At 44.1% G+C, this 24,594-nt stretch overlaps 1 protein-coding gene across 7 annotated transcripts in view; it reads right to left on the minus strand.

Annotated features, from left to right (window-relative positions):
- Positions 1 to 10,040: 10,040 nt before the first annotated feature.
- The window catches only part of LOC118233673 (phenylalanine--tRNA ligase, mitochondrial-like), an 87,038-nt gene continuing 72,484 nt past the window's right edge, over positions 10,041 to 24,594 (minus strand). For all 7 annotated transcript variants that reach the window (XM_035429500.1, XM_035429506.1, XM_035429501.1 and 4 more), the window contains one exon: positions 10,041 to 10,580. In XM_035429500.1, the coding sequence (XP_035285391.1) occupies positions 10,442 to 10,580 (139 nt within the window). In that variant the 3' untranslated portion in view covers positions 10,041 to 10,441. The remainder of the gene's footprint in view (positions 10,581 to 24,594) is intronic.

Here is a 24,594-nt window from a genome sequence, read left to right on the forward strand (position 1 = left end):
GGGCATGAGCCTGTTTGGCTGTGTGTGTGTTTGATTACACGTGTGTTTTGTTGAGCTTGACGTTTCTGAAAGCACCCAGCACTGTATATCAGCTCTGATCCTCTGATTAAATTCCACCGAGGCCAGTGACACCCTCTCATGTCCAAGGCACTGACTCCACATCAGTGAATCAGGCCGCTTGCTCACCCTTCTGTGTCCATATGGAGACATGCAGTCAGAGGGAGAAAAAAGACAGACCCTCAGCACATAACTTCAGAGGACAGTTCTACTTTCAAACTTGCCTCATTTCCATAAACAAACGGCCTCTCAGTGAAATAAAAAAATGCATAAAAATCCAAGTATTAATTCATAATGCAGTGTACTTATAAAGTAGGGTAAAAATGGGAAACACATGCCACAAATTGGGTTTTCTCTTTTTCTCTCTGACTTTAACACACATAAACACACACTCTCATACCTACAAACATGCATACTCACACATATACAGTCTCTCTTTCACACACACACAAGCGTACAACACACACACACATACACACACACATGCACAACACACACACACACACACACATATACACATATATACACGCGCGCACACACACGCACACACATACACACATATACACACACAACACGCACACACACAAGCATACACACACACACATATATATTCACGCACACAACACACAAACACACACACACACACACACCTTCTGTCTCACTTTCACCCCCCTCTCTGTACGCAGGAGGTAAAAAGCCACTGTGAGATGGGTCTGTATCCCCTGCGTCTGATTCTGGGCGTGCGTCAGTGGCTGAGATGTCTTTATCACTTCATCATTTCCAGTGCAGCGTGAGAGTTCGACAATAACGCTGTGAGATGCGTATGGTGATCACGTTTTGGGAGCGTGATTCACTCACTTCTAAAAATATCTGCCTTGCATTTGCGAGAATAAATAAAAAAAACCCAATTGGGAGCTGATCTAGGCCCGCCTTCTTCACGGCAGCACTGTTTGAGCTGTTTTACTCTCGCTTTGACTCATTTGTGTATCTGTTTTTTAACCTTAAAAAACAAAAAGCCCAGCTGCCTGAACCCATTTACATGTCTGCGCAGGGAACCCTGTTTTTTTGAAGAAATGGTAAAGGTGAGTCTCAGTTTGCCTGAAACTTGCTGGAACACAACCAGGTTGACTTTCTTCTTTTGCTCATTGAGGGCACCAGAAAAGACAGGAATCTTGGGAACGGTGACTAGATGAAGCCATGTTCATGGGCTCAATCTTAAAGCATCTTGAAAGCAATACCCACACCCACATCCAGTCTCGGCACAATACATGAGTCATCAACTCTGACGGTATCACACAAACAATGACGCTGTTTAATGATTATTATTAGAGATATATGCCAAACTGATGAATGCAAGACAGGCAGATGAATGGTCATGTTTTGCACGTTCATGTTTTTATTCAGTATCAATCTGAAGCAAGTTTAACATTTTCTCATTATGTGTTTTCATTAGTCAGCTGCGGTAGCTACAAGGCTGAGAACGGAAAGGACAAATTTCACACTTGTTTAATTCTGGAATACATGATGAAGCACGGTCTGGTCACGTTGGGGAAAAAATCAACGTGACTGCAGCGCAAACAGCCTCCTTTCCATTTTTTTTACTGGTTTTTTCACTGTCCCCATCTGCCCCAATGAGATTATCTCCTGCTGGTCGCCTGGCATTTCTTTCTGGAAGAGTGATATTTCTTTCCACTGCTAAAACACAAGAACGCTTTGTAAAACTTATGCGTGCTAAAAATGTGCTTCCTGCATTGATATTATGCGCAACATCAAAAATTCACATCTGACATTGTCTGGATGAAATATGCCTCTAACATGAACTAAATTTCCATGGCAACCATTCAGCTCTGGCAGATTTTAGTCTGCACTCTTTCGATATTCTGATTTGGCCCCTACAGGCAGAAGTGTCACCCCTGCACCCCTATGCTTCATTCAGCCAAGTAACAAACCCCTCTGGACCCCCCCCCCCCCCTAACCACCAAGCCAACCAAACAAACAAACCAGCAAGCAAACAAAGCCCTGGCATGAGAGGGGAGGAGGGGGTGGGGGGTGGGTGGGTGGTGGAGTGAATCAATTTCCATAGACCCATTACGCAGAACTTGGATAATGGTCTGACATCATCAACCCATCACGATTGCCCATCCATTTATAAACACTGGAATGTGTATGTGTGATTTGGGGGTCAGGGTAATGCAGGTCGGGGGAAGCTAAGACCCCACAAATGACCCCAGCAGAGGAGAGAAAATCATTTTCATAAATGTTTGAGTCCTTTGTATAACAACTGCAAACGAGTGCTTCATGAGCGACACAAAGAGGTCTGAGCTCAATTGGAGAAGCACAGAAATGATGTCTGTGGGTAAAGAGGCTGACAAAAAGCTTAACATCATACTTAATAAAACTGTCACAGGATATAAAGTGGACAACTGCAAGAACAGCCAAACTGGTTGGTGAGACTGTACCGCAGACAGACCAAGGTTCATCATTTATAATTTTATGACTTTGTAAAGCTACAGGTGTGATATTTTGCAAGACAATAACGCTTAGTGAGTCAATGCTCACTTTATGACTTACAAGAAATCACACGTTTCACAGTACAAATGTGTAGTATGCAACTCCCATAGGTATATTGATTCTACTGATTTTCACACTCAGTGGTGCCTGTGATCCAGTACATTCATTTGAAAAACAGGAAAGGACAAACAGCATAACATGACAAATAATATAAAATAAAAAGTTACAAACATAAGTGTTTTTCTAGACAATATAAATGAGAGAGCAAATTCAAAAATTAAGCCAAGTCTAGACCTAATAAAAATATTTCTGCAAAGGTAACCAAATGATTGGAGAAGTGATCCAACGAGAAATGGACTCATTTCTTAGGAAGGGGTTGTCTCTGCAAAGTGAATTTTGCATTTGTCAGGGAAAAGGGTAATTCCAGATGCTCCAGTTCTCTTTGATACAAGGATGAGAGCCAAAGCTATTTACATATAAAATCATCCACGCTTCAAGGAAACAGACTGAGGAAGCTTGCAAAAGGACCGAGTCTGTTTCCCTCAATTTAAGGGCTATACTTCTAAGACCCAACAATTTTTGTCCCTTGTAGGGGACACAAGTCTCTGGTGTTAATCTCATTAACCATTTATTCTACTATGCCAAAAGCTACACTACAAGGGATGTTCAATACTAATACAATAAATAATTTTGAAATTCACTGCAACAAGTTTTTGTTATCCTAGGCACTGGTATAATGTGAAAAAATAAAATACTTAATTTTTCTCCTTTTCTGCCGGGTCTCAGGAGCATATGGGAGGTGGTGAACACATAATCATTGACGATTGTTCCTCAGGCCTCCACAGAGCTGTTGGGCTCAGGGTCATTACGCTCTGATGCGATGGCCATTGAGGGCCGTGTTCTCTGGAGCTGGGTTGAGCTGTAACAGTTCAATTAATCAACGTGAAACCGAGAGACATGAAAATGAGACGAGCAACAACTGCGGGCGAAAAAAAAAACAGAGAACAGTTTGTTCATCTCAGCAGTCTAAAGCCAGGTACTGCACTGCCACTTACATCAAGCTTATATTTAAGGCATTTAGCAGACACCATTATCCAGAGCGACTCACACAGCTTACAGCCTTTCACATACAATGCATTTATACAGCTGGATATTTACTGAAGCAATTTAGAATAAGCACATTGCTTAAGGATACAATGACAGGGGCCTCACTACGAAACAAACCCAAATCCTTGAAGTTGTAAAACTGGTTTCCTAACCATTATGCTGCACTGCTGTAATCTGAAAACCATTCAACAATGCCAGCGGAAAAATTGGGGAACATACAATATTCACTCAAGTACTTTTCGAAGAACATATTATGAATTTGATATGTTTTTTTTATTACACTACATAAAACCAAATAAGAACAGACATCTCTAAAAACAAGGAGGGAAGCAATGGCTCACAAACTACAGAAAACAAAACCCTTCAAAGACTTTTGTACTTTCTAATGACTTTGTAAAGGAGAACATTGTTGACATAATTCGCTGAGTCAGCAGCTTTCACTGGCCATGCGTTTAGTGCCATCCACACATTTTATTCTGCAGATCTATAAAAAAGAACCTCTAAAGAACCTATGCATCAGCCTCTTTGAAGGAGTTCTAGAGGATTGGCATAAATTCACGTTCTTGACCTTTTCCCTGCTTTTTGCAAAAGCCTGCATAAACTGTTCAGACCTGATGAGAGCCACTCACCTCATGCACAGCTCGCCTTGACTTTCAACCATGCTTGCATATCCAAAGATGAAAGTTCAATTGCCAAGTTTGGACCCTGCCCTTTGTACCTGGGTAGGTACCATACCTTATTTGTAAATTGATTTGGTAAATATCCAGTAGTGTAAATTGTTTACATGTGAAGACTGAAAGCAGTGTAATTTTCTCCAGATAAACATGTCTGTTAAATATTACATTACATTACAGGCATTTAGCAGACGCTCTTATCCAGAGCGACTTACACAGCTTTTTACATAGCATTTTACATTGTATCCATTTATACAGCTGGATATATACTGAAGCAATTTCGGTTAAGTACCTTGCTCAAGGGTACAACGGAAGTGTCCTACCCGGGAATCGAACCTGCGACCTTTCGGTTACAAGCCCAGTTCCTTACCCGCTGTGCTACACTCCGTCATATTAAAATTTATGGAAAGGATAGCACAACACCGGTGTGGGTCAGTCTGCTCAAAACCAACAGTTCAAACCCCTGAAAATACTATACAACCTAGAAATGACCAGAATGCTAGCAGGTATGGGGGATTGGAGGGGGCTTTGAATCTTAGAACTCCTCTAGTCTCTTCCCACTCTTCCAAGGAGTTGACTGCTTCATAAGCTGTTCTATATTCTTGTACGATAATGCAAATGTCTAATTGGTCACTGAGAATGGTGCTGTACTGGGCATATGTATGTTTATGGCATACATCAATTCTTAATTTTGTTCATTTACCCTGTTTTTGATTATGGTCCAAACAATGTGAAAATGCGAAAAACCATGGCAAAGACACTGCAGTTAGATAGAAGGAAAAGTCTGGGGTAACATATGAGCCCAAAATGGAACTGATTTTAGCAGAGGAGAAGAGAAAAGACTCAGGCTTTTGAATTTATTTCATGATTCTGGCTACACTGCTGGTCACTGCTCCATGTCAAAATGATAATATATCTCATAGGAGCAGTAGTATACGGGCCAAACCAAATGCCACTCATTTACATTTTTAATATGTATTCATGAGGAGCTCAAAAAATATAAACTGTATTTATAAAGACAATTCCACGTGCACCTTCAGAGATCAAAGGGGCAAGGTATGATAATTATGAACCACAAGCTCTCATCTGACAGTATATAAGAAATGACATCACACGATGATTAAAAATAAATAAATAAATAATTCATTTTGTGTCTGAAAGTCAGTCATCCTGAAATGTGCTGAGCCTACAGAATGTCAATTACACAAGACGAAATCCTGTTATAAGTCAAGGTGAAGACTTCATATCACATATAGATCGACCACTTGAGCATGTCCAATACGCACGCAGAAATGAAATGCATCAAGTATGAGATTAACTATGTATTAAACCATACGCCGCCACACAATATTCCAGGGAGACAAAACCAGGGATGCTGAAGAATACATTATTTTTCATTCCTCTTGGGGGTGCACCATCACGGTGTTTTTTTTCTTTTGTGTGCTGTACTGTAATATTTTTGATGTAGTGCACACCCTGTATGTATGACTTGCATGTACAGGTTGCAGCTGTCATTTTAAATGTCCTCTTGGGGGCAGTCAATAAAGTGCCCTTGATCCTCCTCCAGGACCAAACAGGCGCTCTTTCAGATGCCCTTTCGGATGGTTTCGCAGCCTGTAGCCAGTGGATCAGCGATTTGCATGCAACACGGAGCAGATGCGGTTTCCGTGAGCGGGTATCAGAGACTGCTCATGGAGAACATGGAGCTCAAATCATATTCCAAGTTGCGCAACGACTGCAATATTTGAACACTGAAAGAATCCAGCGTTGGGATATGTGTTTGTATGTGTATGTGTGTGTGTGTGTGTGTATTCAAATATACATATAGTACACAAGTGCTGTGCTGATTTTAAGGTAAGAGATTTAGATCTAACAGTGGGAATGGGTATACAATGCCCTTATAGATGCAATGAATGGAAATTAATCTGTGGAGACATGGGGGGGGTGGGGAGGAGTGGGCTGACCTGTGACTGATGCATGTTGCACCTGGAGAAGCAGGCGTGGCTCGGTGGGGGGTGGAGGGGGGGTGTGGGGGCACAGGGTTCCTTAATGGGACAGGATCAGAATAACTGTGCTGCTTAATGAGTCCCATAGCACCACGGGGCTGACAGTAAAGCTGTTATTATGGCAGTGTGATCGGTGCAAGGCACCGCCTCCCCTCCTGAATTCTTCACATACACAGCTGGTGGTAAGTCTGCATGTCTAGTTCTTTTTTTTTGGGGGGGGGGGGTGTTTGCATAACATAAAAGGATATTTGAGAAAGATTTCTGTTTCTTGGACCTCTGGATTACCTGCATGAGCATCGTTAGGAATATTGCGAGTCCATTACTTGTCCGTGCATCACGCTGTGGCCAGTCGGCCGACTTGAAATACATTTGAACTGCCACCGGTGCAGGCTATATCAACGCCACTAAGCAACATATAAAACAAGAGGTAGGAGAACATCGCCGACTTCCACCTCTGCCTTCCTGATTCCTGCTGAAGTGAGCCGGCAGAACTCGGCCAAAAACAGACTGAAAGCCACGGATCAAACGCCCTTCGTAAGAGCAGTCCTCAGCTCCGAGGGGGGAGGAAGGAGAGGGCTCAACTGGCAGCTTTCTGCAAGGAGACGTCACCCTCGTTCAGCAGGCCATTAAGCAGAGATGGATGGACTCAGGCGCAGTTTAAAAATCGGCGAATGGCTGCCAGGCTGGAGAAATCGGCGATGTTTGCCGTGCGCAGATCACAGTTTGCATTGTGGCTGCTCTGTGCGCCGCTTCGGTTTGCTCCGTTGTGGCTGATCGTTGATTAATAGAATGTTCTCCTCGTTTTTTCAGATGTTCCTGCAATACGTGTGCGATGTGCCTCATCAAGACAGCCTTGAAAGCCGAGGATTCCTCCGTCCACACCCCTCGCACTGCCCCCCCCACCCCCCCACAGCAATGCGTCTGCCCAAGTCTCAGGCCTCAACACTGATATGATTAACACAGCCCGTTGCAGGCGAGCCGCTAAGGAAACAATCCTTCTTAATTGAGAGGGAGAAAGCCGAACTCGATCAACGGTGCACAGATTTCAGCTGTTCTTGCGCCTAAAAACCCACCCCCATCTGAGCTGGGCTAATGCCTGGTGGTTGTGCTGCTCTTACTGATTGCAGGGGGTCGTTCGACAACAGATCTTAATGAAGTTAGCCCAGGCATTAAGGCACGTCTGTCTCTCATGATCACTTTAAGGATCAGTTGCAAATTCCAGAGTGGAACACAAGCAATCTTTATACTTCCTTGTAGAAGGAAAAGCTGTACCTTATTGTGGCAATTAGAGAAGGATGGACTCTAGATCACGAGGAACTCAATTCTGGTCTTAACTCAACACTAGTCATTAAATCATTATCATTATTACAACTACTACTACTACTGCTAATAATAATAATAATAATAATAATAATAATAATAATAATAGTATGGTTATTATATCCATTTGATGATTATGGTGGTTTATGTTATATTGTTGGGAAAACCTCTATCACAGCTGGATTTTGTTTAAAAAAATACCTTATAGCAATATTCACAAAACAGCTACACAGTTTTTTAATTACCATGTGCTATCAAAGTGTAGAAACACAAGTTCAAAGGTTAAGTCAGTGAAAATGCATCTTACTAGTCAAACTACTCAACGTGTGATTGGCCAAAGTCTGCCTGCACTACTTCATTGGCTCTCAGCCAATTTCCCATTCCAATCAACACAGCCAGTCTCTAAATAACAGGAAAACATGAAGACACATCTGTGAGGTACAAAAAAAAGAAAAAGTGACTAATTGGAATTCCCCTGTTAAACACAGCTCAGTGGAAACAGAGTGGAGAGAGAGGAGACTGAGAGAGAGAGAGAGAGAGAGAGAGAGTAACGGACTATGCATGAAAAACAGAGAGTCTGACACAGCGACGGCTGTGAAACCCTTCTGTAATGGGAGAGTAGATTGCATGACTAGTAAGGTGCAGTATGTACCTGCCAACTGGCCTGATGAGAACAGGGTTGGCAGATAACCTGTCAGACTACAGCTCAGCTGGAGCGTCAAAAGATAAGCATCAACTTTTTATTTTTTCATCTTAGTTATTATCTATGTCTGCATTGTTGGTGGCATGACTAAATAATCAACACATATACCACAGCACATAAATGCTATTGGTGTGGGCATTCCATTAGGCCACAATTGAATTTGAATTTAGATTAGAGAGAAAGATGAGAAACAGGCAGAAGAAGAGATGAGAGCAAAATGAGGAGAGAAACAGAAGGAGATGAGCGACTAAGACTGAAGTGAGGGAAAGGCCAAAAGAAGAAAGACAGGAAGAGGGAGTGAGAGAGCTTCCTTCATTCTGTGCTTTATTTGATTCGCCAGGCTGTGAGATAAGTCCCAATTAAACCTGCTTTACCGAACATCTCTCCAAGAATTCCGGCATCCGTTATTATTACCGTGACTGGAAAGACATAAAAACAGCTTAGCTGAGTCATGCATTTTTTCCCTTTCCAACACAAAATTTGATTACAATGTATAAATTTTTAAAAATCACATGCTGTATTCTGTTAATGTCTCATAAAATAATTATGAGAAATTTAATTCAGATGTTTGGAAATGTACCCGATCAATAAAATTTCTGTCAGTTCTTAGAATTTCATTTCAGAATAAAAGGAACAGTTTTACTACAGCCATGAGCAGTAGTTTAAAAAACAAATCCTGATGGTCTTAGTTCTGTGACAACCAATGATCAAGGAAATTTATGTGGGAACAGGTCTCAACTGATGCTCATATCTGTATAGCTATTAACCATAGTAACCTAACACATGTAAAAGGGTAGGTACCACAGGTGAATAGTGCAAAAAATGCCTTTCCTCCAATCAAAATGACATTATATATTTTGAATGTTGACATAGCTGCAAATATTTTTTGCATTATGACTTTTATTTATGTTCTAGGAACATATGCAAATTAGGTCAGAAATAATGAAAAAGTACAAATTTGCATATTAGTTAAACCCTTTTTTCTCAGTGGATTAAGTCAGAGTTAATTTTTCTGTTACAATGTGCACCATGTTAAATTTGGTAGCTATACCTATTAAGCTAAGTTGGGGAAAAACTTTTTCGTACTGGACATATGTAATTTACAGAAAATGCCTATTAATGCTAATCTTGTGCTTGGTTTACTAGACATCTGTTATAAAAAACATCTAAATTAACTGTTTAAAATTGTTTCGATCATTGTTTTGGATATTTTATGAAACTACAGTCGCTGTAGAAGCTAAATACTATAATATCTCAAAATTGATCCAACCAAAATCACCCTTTTCACCTGTGGTGCCTCCGCTGAAAATAACTGCCTTGATAAATTAAAAAGTCAATGTGTTTCATGAATATCACCTCTCATTATAGGTTTTCATAAACCAGCATAAAAAAATCTTTAAATGAACTATGAAAATTGCATTAATGTTACAAGTGGTAATATTTTAGGTAAGACTCAGCTGTTGACCTGGTATGAGCACAGTGCTACCATCACAATGCGAAGGGTGTGATAAGAACAATCAATTAGATCGTATGACGGACAGGTGTTAAAGAACTGAAAACAATCAAGGCGTAAAAACTATGGCTGCTCACAAAGCACGAAAACATAAAAAGACATAAACACCAAGAAATACAGGAGACCACCCAGCAGTGCATAGCTGGGCATTTTATCACTGATAAATGCATTTATTTGTCCTTCACTTTCCACAAAGATAACCTTAGTCGGTGGAGTTTCTCATCCAACATCAGAGCTGATCTGGTCAGTAAATCAAGAGCTCCAGAAAAATACTGTGTGTGGGAAATCACACACAAACAGATGGTGGGCCGGTTTCATGCTTTATTTACCTGTCTCTCTCTCCCATGGTGGCCGAGAGCCGGTGCCTGACTTCAGCCTTAAATCACCCGTGTCGCCCTCGCAGGGCGGTCTCGGAGCGGCTACGCCATTCAGGGCAGCCATTGCATCAGGGAAACAGACCGGGTCATTGGGGGGTGTGGCAGAGCGGGTGACTGAAGGCTCTGACGCTTCGCGCAGCAGAATGGCGGAGCAGGCGGGATCCGTGCCAGGCTCAGTACCTGCCCCGCACCCCCAGGTCCTGTTCGGCCGCCCTCTCGATGGCCCGGTGGACCACGCGCACTTCCTCCTGGCTTAGCGTCCTCTCCATGTGACGGTAAGCGATGCGGTAGCAGTGGCTGACTTTCTTATTTCTGTGTGGGGAGAAGGAACGCAGGGAGAAGAAAAGGGCCGTGAACAGAAGAGAGGCAGGCTTAGGCAACACATCCTGGAAAAGAGGAACTTCCCACTAAATGGTTACAATCAGACAATACCTATTTGTAGAGCTGGAACAGCCAGGCTCATTATACCCCTTTCCCATGGTAGAGCTGGAACCAGGCTGGCTCATTGTATCTCTTTCCCACTGTAGTCCAGGAACCAGACTGGCTCATTATACCCCTTTCTCACTGTAGAGCTGGAACTAGGCTGGCTCATTATGCCCCTTTTCCACTGCAGAGCTGGAACCAGATTGGCACATTGTATCTTTCCCACTGTTGAGCCAGAACCAGGCTGGAACATTATACTCATTTCTCACTGTAGAGCTGGAACCAGACTGGCTCATTATTCCCCTTTCTCACAATTGAGCTGGCACCAGGCGGGCTCAACATACCCCTTTCCCGCTGTAGAGCTAGAACCAGGCTAGCTCATCACACCCCTTTCCCACTGTAGACCCTAAACCAGACTGGCTCATTATACCTCTTTCCCACTGTAGAGCTGGCACCAGACTGGCTCATCACACCCCTTTCCCACTGTAGAGCTGGCACCAGACTGGCTCATTATACCTCTTTCCCACTGTAGAGCTGGCACCAGACTGGCTCATTATACCTCTTTCCCGCTGTAAAGGGAATGACAGTGATAGAGTGGCTAAACTGATAGAGAGGCTAAAAAAATCAAAGAGGAAAAGCCTGCCTTTGAGGCATGGAGGACCATCTGTACTGACACTGCCAGCAGAGAGGCCACAGAGGCAGTTCAATCCCAGACCAATGGCCCTCAGCCGCCGGGTCAAAGGGACAAAATCCAGCGGCCCGGGATGTAGTTTGGCCACACTTCTGAGTCCTTTTCCCTTCAAACCCCGTTTCCCCCCCCCTCGCTCGTTACATTTATGAGCCCCCATCTCCTGTCTCTGCGACATTGCTCGTATTTGTGGGAGGCGAGCACCTTTTCCATTCCACAGATGTGCGCAAAATGCTAACGGGTCCAGGGCACCCAGCTGCACGGTCTGGTTGGATAAACAAAGAAACGCCTCTGTGCATTCCTGACGGCGTCAATTTCCACCAGCAGGGATGAGATGCAGCAACTGTACGGGTGGGGGTGCGGTGGGGGATCCCCCGCAACTAAGTGAAAATTGAACCTGGGGTTTTAAATTTAATCAGCAGTGGTTGAAGGGCTATACATCTGGACAGCTTTCCTCTGAGCGTTTCATGAGTCAAGGAAATAAATGACATTTTCCCTCTTATTGTCCCCGAAAAAAGTTCAGGAGAGTTGGTGGAGGGGTAGTGGGCACCCCCAAAAAATACAACATTTGACCATAATACCGGAGGAAATCCCTTATTTGCATATCAGCATTTTTCATTATGTAACTTAATTGGAAAACAAAATACATGGCTTATCTAACCAGTCTGGACAATATTATGAAAAATACAATATGAAACGTTACTTAGCAAGTGGTGAGGGAGTTATGCAGCACAAATATGCATGAGCTTTTGGGTAACATTAGTAGTCCCATCTTCGGTCTTCCACCCACACAGAGTACAGAGCACAGAGCTGAAAGCTCATTAACGCTGGTTTTTTCTAGCACATTGTCGGTCAGAAATCCGCGTTTGGTGTCATCATTCTGTGGCCTGACAAACTGGGGCCATGCTCGAGAGCCCTTGGGACTCTCACTGTTCTGGGAGCCAAGACGACTGACGAAAGGGACTCTCCCCCTGACTCGCGCTCCCAGAAACTTCGGTGGAAGGAAAGACAGACGACAAACGTACTCCAGTGGAAATATCAGCGAGTGGGGGAACAAAAAAAACCGTTTAGCCCATTGATTGAATACTAATTACCACGCTGTGCGTAAACGCACCAGAGTCATGCCACTGTTAACGCTAATTTACATTTTCGAAATGCGCTCGCATTAGATCACCGGCAGCAATCAAAACACTGCGTTTAAAAGGCGCCGTGCATTCGTCTGGAGGCGTGCGTGTTATTTGCGGCTAAGATCTCACGTACGCGTGATGAACATCTCAGCCGCAAAAAACGGCTAGCGCGGAACGTGCGCCTTCAAAGCGACACAGGGGTGCTCAATAATTCAGTGCGCACCGGTGGAAGAATGTAATCCAAACACACCAGCCAACTGCCTTTTACTGTCCTGTCCCGTGTTTTATTGTGCTGCGGAGTTCGGCTCCCTCCTCAGTGTACTGCGGTAATTCACGGCGTATTTCCCAAGCCTTTAAGGGGGCGCGGCACTGCAATAAGGCTAAACTACAGTAACAGACAAGAGTTAGAGCACAGCGGCTCACTTGAGGCTCAGCGGGACATAAGGCTGAAGTGCAGGTCTGATTCTCTCAGTTGTGGTGAGTCTCAGGTGCACGGTATGTTGAGTTGCATGGTGGCAGTGATTACATAGGTATATATAATAAGATTTTGTAATCTGACTGCATTCCGCCAAAAGGGTAGCTTTGGATAAAGACGTCTGTTACATGCTGAAAATGGACAATATGAACAGCATTAAAGATGTCTCCTGGTGGTTCTATGAGGGAATAAAACACAAGGAAAGAGCCTGGTTGGCCAACAGAGGAATCACTATATCAGTGCTAATGACCATTAACTTGGTGTACATCTCCAAATGAGTCATGTGTAAAAAAAAAGGATTGCCCTGTATCTGCATTCTTTATTTCTTCACTTTAAAAAAACAAAAAAAAAACAAAAACAAAAAAAAACTTCAACTAAATTCACACTTAAATTAGATGCACATACTAAAACATAAACATTCACTGAAGCATTAAGTTCTTCAGAGAATTCCCCTGGGTGTGTTTTTAAACACAGATAAATCAGGGAGTTCCTGCAGGTAAATGACATAACTGAAATATACAAAAAAAAAAAAAAAACAGATTTATGACTTAATCAGCAATTAAATGTCAGAGGCATCACGATGGTAACATTCCGCAGACAGGTATGCTAGATTTATAACAGCGAGATATTCTGGAATTTGGACGTGCCATCGAATGAGTTATTTCATGAATTATTTAACCAAGGAAAAAGGTAAATGTCAGCTGAGGCGTAAAATACTGTGTCTGATAAGTGAACATGCTGGTCTAAGTTTGCTTTCAATTGCAAAGTTTGCTAAGGATCATGTGTCACAGAGGAAGCCACGCACTGAGCTCCTGGCCAACAGGATTAACTACCGGGCCAACAGCATCCTCTTTGCATTACATTACATTACATTACATTACAGGCATTTAGCAGACGCTCTTATCCGGAGCGACTTACACAGCTTTGCCGCAGCATAATTTTGTTAGGGACACACAATCGGGTAAAACTGACCGTGAGAATGACGTTGCAGAAGCCAACACAACCACAGCACAGGCAAGGCAAAAGAGAGGTGAAGATATCTGCTTGCAGCAGACACAATGCGTTCTGGGTAACGGTCAAGGCCAATTACCTTTCACTGACATGGACTCATTAAAGAGCGTGAGAGTACCAGTTGCATTTCCCTGTCATCCACGCAGCACCTCCTTCTCATCCGACACCAGGGGTGTGAGAAACAGAGGCACGGGCCTAGACATCCAGGCCCATCCAGGCCTACTCCAAGGCAGCACCGTATTCTCAAAAAAAGAGACGCGTCAGGCTCTACCCGCCACATGACCCCGTAGATTCTATTAAAAGTCTCCTGCACCCTGAACCGCTCCCTCTCACACCCGTTTCTCGCTCTTTCTCTCTTCCTCTTTTTTTCCTTTCATTTCTCTGCCCGAGCCTCAGCCTCTTTGCTGGCGGAGTCAAACGCGAATGAAAGCTGCCTCTCTGGGTGGAGAGGACCGAACGTGAGAGCGTGACACAGGTGAGAGATGGAGCCCACATGCGTTATAGATGAGCGGGGGAGAGGGAGGGGCGGTGGAGGTTAAAGGCAGCAGAACAGCATTACCTATTCATTCAGTTGAGTTAAAGGGAACACGGCCTGAAATAGAAACTGCTAGAAACGCAAGAAATATCCCCAATTCACTACACCAAACATTCTAAATATATCACACGCTTCTGAGCGTGCATTTTTTTGTGTAGGTGTGTTATGTAAGCTTGTCTGCGTGCGAGTCTGTGCGCGTGCTCGCGTGCGCTTGCGTGTGCACATGCATGAGTATGCAAATACGTGCGTGTGCGTGTGTGTGTGTGTGTGTGTGAATATGATACATGGGAAGGATAGAGTGTGTGGCTGCGTTTGCGTCTGCGCGTGAGTGAATGTCTGTATGGAACACTGAAGGCTGAGGCAGAAGCCTCTCTCTGCCACGTCTCTCTCTGATATGTCCGAGCCACAGACCGGCTCAGCTGCTCACGTGCAGCGGATGCTAATAGATCTCAGTCAGCTGGAGTGAGTTGTCTTCCCCAATTAACCTCAGAGTCCAGTGTCTCCCTCTTCAATTTCCCTCCCGAACACAAAGGCGTCCCGCAACGCTCAGGCCTCCGGGGACAACCCCACGAAAAAGCAATTAACACATCGGCTGGTGCCCCCCCGCCCCCCCCGCACTGCCTCCCCTCTCCAGCAGACAGGCAAGAGATTTATAACGGCTGGCAGTCTGGCACAGTGGTTGGCTGAAACAGCTCACACACAGAGGGCTACAGGTTTGAATCCTAATCTTTACAATACTGTGGTAGCCTCAAGCAATGTACTCAGCCTGAATGCGCTATATCGGGCTGAGTCAATGGGGGAATATGGAATGTGAGCTCTAGCTGGTACTGTAAGGTGTCCTAGCCATGGGCAACAGCTGCTAAGCACAGAAATAAACAGGTTTATAATGAATCAAAAATGATCAGAAAACAAGTTATTCAAAGTGACATTGTCATTCAGGTTTTTTTTCCTTTCAGGTAACCTTTAAGTGGGCCCTTGGTGTCGGCTGGAAGCGTCTGAAGGCAGTGTTCTGTGAGAAAATGGCCTCCCCACTCCCATTAGGTTGAGGGACTCAAGTTCATTTTCCATTCAAACCTAAAATCTGTCAATTAAGAGACAAACTTGAGAACATCAACGCTTCCTTCACACAAACCTATTTTTCATAACAAGGCAAAATACATTTTCTCATCGTAAAATAAATAAATAGATATTTTCATTATGCATGTCTTTTATATTTATTACAGTGGAAATGTGTTTGTTTTCCCTATAATTATGGTAATTTCATAGCTTGTTTCATTATATCAGTAATAGCTCACCTAAAGCCCATAATTGGCTAATTTAGAATACAAAGACATTCATGCTGATATACAGATTCAGTTATTCTGACATCATTCCGCACATTTATTATTCTTTTTTAGAGAAAGATTTTCACCTCAGTCATCAGTTACCTTGTATAACCTAGCAATGCGAACTGGAGGTGTCAGACCCAATTAACATTATTTAAGAAGATTTTTTAGGGATAATTCCACAGTGATCTTTGCACCTTCACATGAGCATGGCAGTGTAGTAACTGATACAATGACATCCCTGTGTTCGGAAGGAAAATCCATGGAAATTTGCCACCTCAGAGGACAAAAAAAGACGAGTGTAAAAAAACAACCCTCTGACGCCATGCGCAATCCATAAAACACATTTTGCATTTTCAAATTCAGGCACAATGTAAAAAAAAAAAAAAGACAGAAAGCAAAATGTAAATGGATTGGAATTGCAGATAATGTACTTGCCCCAAGCCACTTTAGGTTCATGTTTATGGGCTGCAGGGAGTGCATCGATCCGAGAGTTTCCTTACGAGGCGTGGAACCGGTTGGGGGGGAGGGGGGAGGGGGGAGGGGGGTCCCGTGGCAAAGCTACTGAGTGGCTGGTCAACAGCGGGATCCTAGAGGGAGACTCTGAAATGTAACACCGCGGGGCTGCTGGTTCTCTGAGAGCAGGAAGCGCATCAGACAGGAGATTCCCTCAGCGGACCGGCGCTATCAAGCCGGGTTTCCGAAACCACAGAGAAAGCTCCCGCGTAAACGATACCACACCTCCCAGGCCTTTCTGCATTTATGGGGTTTTTTTTTTTTTTGTGAGGGGATAGGTACTTCCTGTGCTCTGTTTTTCATGCTTCCTGGATAAATTACTTACACAGTTAAGACCCCCTGTGGGGAATACAACCCTTCTTCGGCGCTGAACAGACGGGAAAAGGGGGAATTGCCTGGAGTTTGTGCTCAGGGACCTTCGGCACTTTGATGGGAAGCGTTTTCCACTCTCTCTCTGCTTATCAACTTCACATTCAACTTACGCAAAATTCAGCATTTCTACAAAGAATTTGGATCTGAAGATTGTATCTCCTTTATACTTATACAACACTATTTTTTGACTCCACACTGTGATTTTGGTTCAGTACGGACTGCCGTTGGATCCCTTGGAATACTTTATGGATGGACATGCTCTGCCTTAACCAATCAAAAAGCTTACTCGGATCTGTGAGTCCTGTTACAGTCAAAATCCACAGTGAAAAATGACTGTGCAGGATAATTCTGCCAGCAGCAAGTACATTATGGCCCTATGAATAGTACATGTAATAGGGCACTATTGCATAAGCCTGACGCCGTGTTATTAGCTCCTGTAGGGAGCCCTGTCACTGGCATTACGCTCTGACCACTTTAACTGTTGAATTTGGCTGCAAAGCCAGGCCAGGTTGAACCACACTGGATACATTTACGCACAGCATTGTGGATTTAACTACCGCGGCTTACGCAGCCAAGTCCCATCCTCATCGCACTGACAAAATGGCGGACGCACATGACAGCGCACGCCTGACGACAGCCGCTGCCACGGATGAAAGCGAGGCTGTGAAGAAAGTGGCGGGTTTTTCCCCCCCTTTCCCGTCAAATTGATCGGAGCGACTCCGTCGGCTTCAAGGAAAGGAAGCTCGATAATCAATCAGCATTCCAACAAGCGCTAACGCTCCACCGTTCTGACGTTCCCACTCACGCAGCCGCTGGATCATTGACTAATTATAACTCACCAACACAGTGGGCTTTCAAAACCCATCATTATTTTCTTGGGGTGTGAGATAAGACAGGTGGAAAATCCACGCGTTGTGTTACCTAAGACAGCCACAGGGAAAGAAATATCAGACACCGTTGGCCGTGCTGCTTTATTCAGCTTCCATGTTAGATATTACACATCAACACAGCTGATTGAAGTGACATGGGTTATGTGCTTTGGAGCATTCGATGATACAACAGCGGTGGCCCACCGGAAATGCAAGATTCAAGCCTAATCGTCACTACCTGAAGCCTTTTGTCAGAGTGACTGACAAGCCGTCTGAGATTCCAGTGATTACCGTCTTTACATGGCTTCTCCATACTGATCCTGCTATGCTGAATGCAACGTGTTATAAAGAGCATTTACAAAGACTTATCAAACACATTTGAACAAGACACTGAATAGGGAAATTATGTTTCTTCTATATTCTTAGTTGCTATGGATAAAAGTGCCTGCTAAATATAATGTATACAATGTCATGTAATGAACCCCATAAGATAACATTGTACAATCTGTCAATGTTATTTATATGAATTCACTGAAAATACAAATATGTGCCTATAAATGTGTTTTTATAAATAACAGGTTCCCCAGTAAGTAGGTTTCCACATTGTCCCCTCCTGTTGTGGGTGGTAATGAAATAATTGGCTTGGCTTTCCTTCCATGTTCTGCAGCTGTTGCCAGGGAACAGGGATCCGAGGTAAATTTGCGGGGATAATCCCGTCAGCCCTGGGTTTTGATGAAGGGATTAAACACAGTTTATATTAATTAATCAGGACTCTGTGACAGCTACTGCGATCAAGTCTCCAGCCAGGTTTAACAAGGTGTCACGCTGACTGCTGGAGCAAAGTCCTTTTTTCTGAGACCCCTTCCCGTTAAAGAGGTCAGCAACTACACACAGTAGCTAAGTTAAGTCGGCTAATTGGCTACACTGCTTGGTTCCAGGGCTGGGACTGTTTCAGCAGTACCTTGCTATGAATGCCCGATGCTGGTACCATAACAGCTTCTTGTGGGGACAGTGTGGAGCTGTCTCATAGCTGAAAGGGATACTGAGAAAGGACAAAGTGTGCTACCACAGCACTGCAAGAACAACAACTGTCTTCCACACAATCCAGACCAATCTGAAATGCAGACATTAATTGCACATTAATATTACATCCTATTAATATTGAATTATGTATTTGCTTAGCAGAGGGCAACCTATAGAGTGTACAATTCAAAATGTTCCCTTTTCACCAAGCTTAATTACTCACAGCGCTGTGGTGGTTCAAGCTGGGTATAATAGCTGTTGCAACCTGCATTCTCCTGGTGATAAGTGCACTATATTCACAGATAATTCTGGAATAGCACACTGCCACCATGCTACGTCAGGCCAAAGGCCATAAACCCTTGTGCTAAAATAGGATGTAGAGATAGATGAGCGAAATCTTATCAATGGCACTGAACCCTGCAATGTCAGGGAGAGCCACATTACTAGAGGTCCTTGGAAAATCTTACACTGCCAGTATTAGAATTCACATTCTGAGATCTGAGCAGAACTCTCACAGCAGGGAAGCAGACGTTAAAATATTCAGCACGTTGTTAGCCTGAGAGGACTGCCTTCCTGTTTGTGCAGGCCTCCACAGCTGCAGGATGTGCATTTCATGCCCCATGAGGCTGGGCTTTCTTGGTTTTGTTTCCCTCTTTCACTAATCAGGGGGCGGTGCGTTTGAAGGGTGCATCTAACATCTACCATCAAGCTCACAGAGAGAATGGTCTGGCCTCACGAGCTGGCACTGCTGCCGTTTACTGGCCTATTCATTACTTTCCCACACACAGCAGCACTCCTGTAGCCATTCACAGTCTCATCAAGCAAGGCTGTGGTTCACTAGCCGCTTAACGCTCTTGGTGGATTTTCATACGGAGCTTATGAGAGGTCTTCAGGCCCCTTTAAGAGAACTAAAATAAACTTAAAGAAAAATAACAGGAAGGACTGCAGTCCCAAAGGGCCGTGCATCTTTTTTATTAGTTTAATTAGAATTTTAAATACAAATAACTGTTGTGAAAGCCAGCAGGATTGTTTCTACGTGGCACAACTGAATCAGTTTATTAATGCAGCTTATAAATGCCGCATAACAATCCAATAGGTTAATATCTATTAAAAATGCATATACATATCTTTATTTCACTGTTTATCTGCTTTGTTTTCTTGTTTTACAATCTTACACGCCAGCAAATTGAATGAAAAGGGCTGAACTAATCATCTTGTAATGCTATTCCATATATTACAATTAAAAATCAATAAAGAATTTTAGTTTTTGCAGCAAGGATAGGAGCAAAGGCCATAATACTGGGGAGGTTTCACATTACATTCACATCACTTACACCTCCGCGCTCACCCAAGGTCAAACTAAAACACTAAAACACAGTCCTTTAACCTCAGAGATAAACTGACAGAATCAAACCTGTGGTGGCAATTTAATATACATGAGAAGCAAACATGTACATCCATAGAAAGTAAGTATTTGGCTTACAAACAAAGATGCGATTTCTCTGAGTCTAATGCAACCACTCATTTATACATTACAGAGGTTACAACCACACATTCCAGGTCTTTGCTCGGATTGGTTTTAATCTCTTAATGGGAGCCACTGATTGGACAGGCACTCATATCACCTGCTGTTCCAGATGCCAATCAGCTGCTGTTGAAAGGACTTTTTTAAACCCTTGGGAGAGTGGACTGCCGGGCCAGGAGTGGACAGCGCTGACAGGCTGGACTGGCTGTGCGCTGACAGGGCTGGCCTGAAGGGACACAAGCGCTCCCTCTTCCTCCCCAGGTCCGTAACACAGACCTCTTCAGAGCGAGAGACAAATCCGTTTCACCAAAAGACCTGCTTTCATTAAAAAGTGGATTACTGTCCTGTGGAGTTTACTGTCATGCAACGAGATTCTGAGACAGCCGTTGGAAAACACTCCCTCGTCTCATTAGTCCAGAACTACTCAAACCGCATCCCATAAGGCTGTGGTCCGACAGGATATCCAGCTAGCTTTAAAGTGCTAATGCCCCCTTCAGAGGCTCGAATTAGGTCAATAAAATTAATGACTGGATAAATTTAACAGAATGCTCAAATTTTCAAAGCAAGAAACAGGTTGCCACTGTCCTGACAACTATCAATAGGGATTGAAATATGGGATAATAAGGAAAGTGCAAATATGGCTGCATATGGATAGTGCACAGACAATATTTTCTTCCTGTGACCTCATGTCTTGCAGGATGAGGTCTTGCACCTACAGCAAAAGAGTGGGCGTGCCCATGGTTATTTCCCGAGATGGGTCATTACCCTGGAGGAATTTCCGAAAGAAATAATAAGCTGTTTTAGTGCACTTTACAGCCAAAGCAGAAAATCCAACTGATAGGCCTCCTGTCACCTTTGGCCTGCAGTCAGGGCCAGCTTTCAATTAACGGCTGATGAGTGGCTGAAGGAAGTGGGCGAACTGGCTAATTGCGCAGATCACGGCCTTCGTCGGGGTGATTAAATCCGGAAGTGGGGCACAATAGGCCCTCTTATGACCCTTACAGGAAGTGCAGCTTCTCTCTCTCCAGGGCCGCAAGGGCCGAGCAGCATGAGCATTAGCATTAAATATCCATGAGGACTTAGCCCGCTGCACTCTCCACTCACCTTGCGAACACTAAACAAATCATAACTAGAACAAATATGCACTGTCCTCACAGAAAATAAAGGGGCTTTTCCCATTGGTTACTTTCAGGAGAGTAACGCCCCTCCCCCAACCACACGCATGCAGCCTCAAAAAGGTGGAGGGGTGGGGGGGGGGAGGCCTGATAAATATTTTAAAAGGTTATTTTGAGTTTACGTGCTTACTGCTTACTGGCTTGGAAAAGAAAATAAGAGGCGAGGCATCGATCGGCTGTAGCCTCAGGGCCTATGGCGGCCTTTTCAATTATTGACCATCGGCCTATTCGCCCGCCGTAAATCCAGAGCCGGTGAGCCGCCAGCGTCAGGCGGCGGTCCGGGGCGCTTCCAAGCGCCTGTTTCACGGCGGGGGCCTCTGGAGAGGAGCTTAGGGTACAGCGGGCCGGAATACGCTGCTGATAAATGGGTCCGGTTCTCCAGGACGGGGGGCTCAGCACCAAATCCGACCGACAGGCCCTCTCCCGGCCCGGGCCGCAGAGGGAACGAGGGGATATTGATGGCGTGGGATTAAGGGCCAATCGATGCCCGGGGAACGCTGCGCGCGATACCGGTCGGCGTAAGCGGTAATAATCCCGCCGAGGCCCTGTCATTATGGGCCGGCTCTGTCCAGAGCCGTTCGGTCGCTCGCGGCTCATCCGCGCGTGACCGCGATGGAACAGCCGCGCTCTGAACGCCACCGCTAGGACCACCGCCGCCGGTCATGAGAATGACATCACATCGCGTTCATTTAGCAGACGCTCGGATCCAGAGCAATTCACAGTTTGGGAGAACTGTACAGTAAGTGCACTCACCTAATTAATATGAGCAATAATGCCAGACCTGGCTAAAAAAAACATTCCCAGACAAACTCGTAAGGTGCAACATCACTAAAGCAGTTGTGTAAGTTAACGATGCTAATCAAGAACCAAGAGTCAATGTACAATTTCTAAATATATAGTGTACATACTGAATCCATAACACGCCCTAAGAATGTACCTAACAGTGTTTTTCCATATGTGAATGTGTGTGCGTCTGTAAGCTCGTGATCAATAGCTTGCAGTATGTGTGTACATCTTTCCTTATGAATATATCTTTATTTCCTTATTTTACTTGCCTTCAGGATAAATCAATTCTGTGTGTGTGTGTGTGCATGTGTAGGGGTGAGATAGAGACAGAGGAGAGAGAGGGAGGGCGAGAAAGGGAGACACACACACAGAGACAGACAGAGAGAGAGAGAGAGAGAGAGAGATATTTCCACGTGTCAGCAGTTCTTCTACCTTCATATAATCTAATTTCTCACATCAGACTGGAACTCATTTCAGTGACAGATGTGGGAAGGCCATGTGCAGCCATGCTGATTGTGTGATTCCAATAAACTCCATATATTCTTATAACAGATCCCCAATCCCCACTCCTTCAGCCTGGCTGGCCTCATGTATCTCAATCTATGCACCAGCCACCAAACTAACTCAATCCTTTTTTTAATCAGAGGTAAATTATTACCCTGCAGACTGCACTCTCTTCAAAATTTTGCAACTCTAAATTGGCAATGAAATGAAAGCTATGGTTCACACTTATATGTGTATGCTCTATGTTTCTATAGCAACCATAGCTATGCATACACTGCATGGTCACTACAGTAACCACACTTCATGTAACAGTCCATGATTGCAATTTTTTAAAAACTTTTCCAATAAACATTTATACAATATGCATGTTCAACTGCTACTGTTATCAATTTAATATGAACAGGCAACCCTACACAAAGAAAGCAAAAAGATATTGTGGTAAATATTTGTCAAACATTTGGCAAGATTCCATTGTTGATCCAGATGTTTTATGGTGGTTAGTGAATGGAAGGAAAACTAAGCCTTGTGCTCCATAATTAACGCTACATACCAGCTTTGACGAAATGATTGTGACAGATTGCGACTGGGACACAGGTGCTTATGGGTTCATGAAATATTAATGGTGCATAGGATGTTTTTACCCTGAAATGGCCCCCATTCCCTGTCACACACTAGCCACTGTTTACCTATGCATGATTTGCTGCTGTGTCTTTTTGACCTACTACAAAATGACACATCTCCGAAAGACACGTGACTTGGTTCTAAATTCACAAATATGGAGATTACGGTGAACGCCCATCTCTGCTGCCCAATCAAAACACCCTCTGGTAGCACAGCGTGACGGATCTTAACAGGTAAAGAAGTGAGGAGGGCGGAGAGTGTTGCCAGACATTTCCTTCTGTTAGTTCTGACGCGACAGTTAGGTGTCAGACGGAAGTCGGAACGGTTTTAAAAACGAAGTTTGCTGCCACCTTCTCTGCAAGAACAAAGACACGATGACGCGGGCGAAATGCAGCGCTGAGGAGCCGAAACACGCCTGCGCCACGAAGAAACTGCCGGAAGGAGGCGCCCACACTGTTCCAGTCACAACAAGACACGCCGATGACATCGTAGCGCAGACGGGAAGTCCGCGAGCGCGGCGGGAGGCCGGGCGGGAAGTGTGCGAGCGCGGCGGAAGGCCGGGCAGGAAGTGTGCGAGGAGGCTGCGGTCACAGGGAGGCTGGGAAGTTCGGCCTGCTTTTCAGACGCGCTTTTTCGAACGGAGGAAAACCTGTAGTCACCAGCACGCCTGTTCCTCAGCCGTTTTCTCTTCACGTTGGCGCAGAGTATACACACAATGCATGATGGGCATATGCACAAGAAAATAGGAACATGGAAATTCATAAATTACGTCGCGCAATTATGGAAAAGAAATGAGTTTGATATAAATTGCGATCCTTAATCCTTTGTTTTCTCCCTGTTGCTGAAGCTGGCCAATGTTACTGGGCCTGTTTCTCAGAATGGCTTACAAAGGTCAAGTAATCACCAGCCATACATCAATGGCAGATCATTTTTTATAAAGCGCTGTCACTATCCAATATGAACAATAGCCTGTGACTTCTGCATTCATTTACAGTAATTTATTCAATCAAATCTCACGTACAAAAGAATTGTCACAGCACCTCACAGATTGCAGTACATATAAACAGTTAATACAAAGCGAGCTTTGTAAATGAAGATTTACAAAGAACATGCATTATTTGTTTAGAATGTACAGTCAACAGGTTCATGCAGACAAAGCAGTAGTTTCGGGGTACATCCCCAAATTGGTCATTTATGATTCATTCCCAGAATTCAGTGATGCTACCTTGAGTTTAGTACCTACTGCCTTGGGTCAGCTCCAGTCTCACAGGAGTATGTACACGATAAAAAAATTAAAAACACCAGGTGGTTTTAATGCAAAATTAAGCAATAACAAGTGTTCACTGCTCCA

The sequence above is a fragment of the Anguilla anguilla genome, chromosome 8 (genome assembly GCF_013347855.1).
Source record: "Anguilla anguilla isolate fAngAng1 chromosome 8, fAngAng1.pri, whole genome shotgun sequence".
Lineage (NCBI taxonomy): Eukaryota > Metazoa > Chordata > Actinopteri > Anguilliformes > Anguillidae > Anguilla > Anguilla anguilla.